The sequence below is a fragment of the Octopus bimaculoides genome, chromosome 5 (genome assembly GCF_001194135.2).
Source record: "Octopus bimaculoides isolate UCB-OBI-ISO-001 chromosome 5, ASM119413v2, whole genome shotgun sequence".
NCBI lineage: Eukaryota > Metazoa > Mollusca > Cephalopoda > Octopoda > Octopodidae > Octopus > Octopus bimaculoides.
In genome coordinates, this window is record NC_068985.1 from 77,750,954 (window position 1) to 77,754,817 (window position 3,864).

Consider the following 3,864-nt stretch of genomic DNA (forward strand, 5'->3'; position numbering starts at 1 on the left):
GGGGGGGGGGGGCTACAGTCAGGTTGTTAGCTGAGTTTGGTGCAGCTATTTTAGAGCTGAATTTCCTTCCTAATACAAACCCTTCAAATAGGTGGTAGGACTGGAATTTGTTTTCTAACTAGGTGCCTTGATCATGAGTACAATACAAAGAGTGTACTAGAATATGAACTTATGAGCATGGAAGTCAGTAGTATATGTGTGTCATCATTATCATTGTTTAAATTCTGCCTTCCAAGCTGGCAAGGGTTAGATGCTTTCTCAGGAGCTGACCACTCAATAGACTACACCAGTCTTCTGTGTTGTCAGAAAGGGCATCCAGCCATAAAAACTATGACAAACACCCTGCAGAGTGAACTGAGTGCTTTTTGCACGGCACCAGCACAGGTGAGGTCAGTTTTGGCATGGTTTTTACAACTGGATACCCTTCCAAATGCCAACCACTTTACAGTCAGGACTGGATGCTTTTTATGTGGCATCAGCACCAACAGGGTCACCAAGTAACTTGCAAGACAAGGAATCTTTGAGAGGGGGGAAGGGCATTGGAGGAAGTGATCCTGTGTCAGATGATGAAAGGATAGTGTGTGACAGAGAGACAGAAACAGATGTCTTGCTATAGAGGACGTACATGGTTACCTGGCCAGAGAGAGAGAGAGAAAAAGCATGGGGGTTTAGGTATGAAATGATAGGGATAAATCAACAGTTACAGTTTTGTTTTTACTACTGTACAAATGCCATCCTTCCAAAATATCTTCTTTTGCATCAAACTTTAACATTGTCTATTTGTTTCTGTTGCAGGACAACTATCATTATTTGTACAAAGCAATCGACAGTCTATGTAAACACATGGCTGAGAAGGAGAAAGAAAAGGAGTCCTATCGAACTGCTACACTTCCTCACCACAGAGCCATCAAAAATGGCATGTTACCTAACTCTAACTGCAATGGGCCTTGGCCAGACATGTAGACCTCAAACATCTCACTCGTTTCCCAACCCTAACCCACTGAATTCTCTCCACCACCCCACTACGACTCTGCTCTACTCTGCCTTCCTCCCCTCCTCTTATTTTATTACCCTCTTCGTTGCTGCAGATTACCTTCTACACCAACCAATGGGTCCATACACATCAGGTGTGCTAATTGTCTCCCTTTGGTTAATTGCTTGGTTGGAGGAGAGAGAGAGAAAGAGAGGGAAGAGAAGGCATTCATCACCGAAATACATCCTACTTCTAATACTGGTCCTATCACCACTACTAGTATTACTACTACTTCTACATAACTATTGTTACCCCTATCCATCCCCAATCTTACACACATACACACACATGCATGCATACACACACATACTGACACATATGTATACCTTAACACACACATACACCAGTTTCATAAACATGCCATCTGCAGTGGTTTCTTGGGTTTTTTTTCTTGTTCTCCCGTTGTCTGGACATGTGTGACTGACTGTCATATATATCTGGTGAGCGTGATGAGGCACGCCACCGAGACAGAGGTGGAGATGACAGGGAAAATGCAAAAAAGTAAAAAAAAAAAAAAAAATTGATTAAAAACAAACCAGAAAAAAATGTATGGACAATAATAAAAAGGAAAACATAAATTAAAAAACATTTTCAATAAAAAAGAAAATGAGAATGAAATCAAATCAACTGAACAAAATGAAAGAAAATGCATTAAAAAGATGGATATATATACAAATATATATACACACACACACATAAATTATATATATATATATATATATATATATATATATATATATATATATATATATTATTTATATACTATATAAGACATACATCATATATGTACATTCATAGAAAGATGAGACAGAAAAATTCTAAAAAATATTGAAAAGACAACAGGAAAAAGAAAAAGAGTTATGGGTTGGGTTGGGTGTTATATTTTATTTTATTTGGAGCAGAAATGTGAATTGCAGTGTCTGTTTGCGTGTCTACTTGTCTGTCTGTCTCATAAATACACTCACACACAAACACAAACACACACACGCACGCACCCTCTCTCTGTTTCTTTTGCTGGGCATTTTAGCAACCATTGTTAGCATTTGATATTTTATAAATGCATCGATATACACACACTCACACACACATGAACACAAATATATGTTTATATATATGTATGTGTGTGCCTGTATGTGTGTATATACACACTCACACAATTTATGTATGCATTATATATATATGTGTGTGTGTGTATATGCATTAAAAATATTTATACACTATATATATATATATATATATATATATACCTTTTATGCATTAGATATACATTATATATATATATACACATCATATATAGCTTCATACTGTAAACCCTGTTATGCTGATCAGCTGCTTCTGTTCTACTGATGATGATGATGGTGTTGGTGATGATGATTGTGGTGCTATTGGTGGTAGTGGTAGTGGTGCTGGTCTAAACTGATGGTGGCATGATGATTCAATTGCAAACCATGGAAAGTCATTGTTTTGTTCCTTTTTGTTTTTACCATCTTGTTTATATATACATGCAGATACACATCTATAACGTGTGTGTGCAAATGCATTCACATATGCATACACACACACACATATATATGTGTGTGCATGTATATATGTTTATACATATATACTAACAAGGATTTGTGTACTGTGTATGCATAATGTCAAGAATATGGAAGCTTGGTACTGTAGGCAGAGTAAAACCATTTATATACCAGACAGTATGATGTGATTACCATCAGTTTCAGCTTCATCTTTCAGTTCTTCAGATTGCAAAATTTAGGAATTGGAAGCCGAAACTTACAGTAACTTCAAACGTCTTGTATTTTTCAGTTGATGAAATGTGTGCGTGTACGTGCATGCATGTATGTGCAAACACACTCACACATAAAGTGGTTGTCCATGGTAACGTAGGCAATCAAAGCAAGAGATTCACATTCTCTTGACATTTATCTGTCTCTCTTTTCCCTGCTTTATCCGTTTCTGTTGCACTGCCTTGTGTTTGTGATCAAGAACCCTATCTCTTTTTGACTGAGTACACTCAGCCACAAATTGATGCCAGATAGTCATCCAACTCATTGCTGTAAGTAATGGCTGCATAGAAATGCATAATTGGTTTGTTACTTAGTTGGCAATAGTGAAGGTGCATAAACTTGTGGTTAGAGTGTTGCACTCAAGATTGGGAGAGTGTGGTTTCGATTCCTGAACTGGGCAGTGCATTGTGTTCTTGAACAAAACACTTTTCATTTCATGTTGCTCCAGTCCACCCAGCAGTAAAGGAGTTTCCAGCAACAACCAGGAAGTTAACCCTGTGATGGACTAGCATCTCGTTCAGAGGTGTGTGTAGTAATATCATTCACTTATACTCCATAGAAACCAGGCTAACCTCCAGCCTTATGAGTCCTCATGACAGACCCATCTTAATTGACAATGCCGGGTTCAATCTTTTATCCTTCCTGTGGGAAATGCTAAGAAAACCTTGAAATACATATTGACTGTCCCATCTATACCCTTGGTATTCACAAAAGAATGTGTCTGTGTGTTGGCAGTGAAAGAAGATTTTATGCCCGCAGTCATTTTCACTGTTATTTTTCTTCTCTATTTTATTCTGTTTTACTTTCTGATTCTCTGTTAATGATAGTTTCTGTTAAGTATCTCATCATAGGAGGAAAGGATGAGTAATAAATGAACACTGGGATTTTTTTCTTCTTAATTTTACACATATACACAGACAACAAATCTATGCCTAGATTTCACTTTACATTATATACACATACATATGAATTCTAGAATAAAACTGATGTCACACACACTGTAAAAGCTAAACAATTTCTGATACTGTAAAAGCTAAAAAA

General features: G+C 37.0%; 1 protein-coding gene across 2 annotated transcripts in view; it reads left to right on the top strand.

Moving 5' to 3' along the window:
* LOC106881686 (receptor-type tyrosine-protein phosphatase gamma) overlaps window positions 1-1,756 on the top strand; it is a 54,874-nt gene extending 53,118 nt beyond the window's left edge. Inside the window, exon 17 of one of the 2 annotated variants that reach the window (XM_014932154.2) lies at window positions 796-1,754. In XM_014932154.2, the coding sequence (XP_014787640.1) occupies window positions 796-963 (168 nt within the window). In that variant the 3' untranslated portion in view covers window positions 964-1,754. Of the gene's footprint in view, window positions 1-795 lie in introns of both variants that reach the window. The other variant, XM_014932153.2, reaches the window with a different exon arrangement.
* Window positions 1,757-3,864: the final 2,108 nt, after the last annotated feature.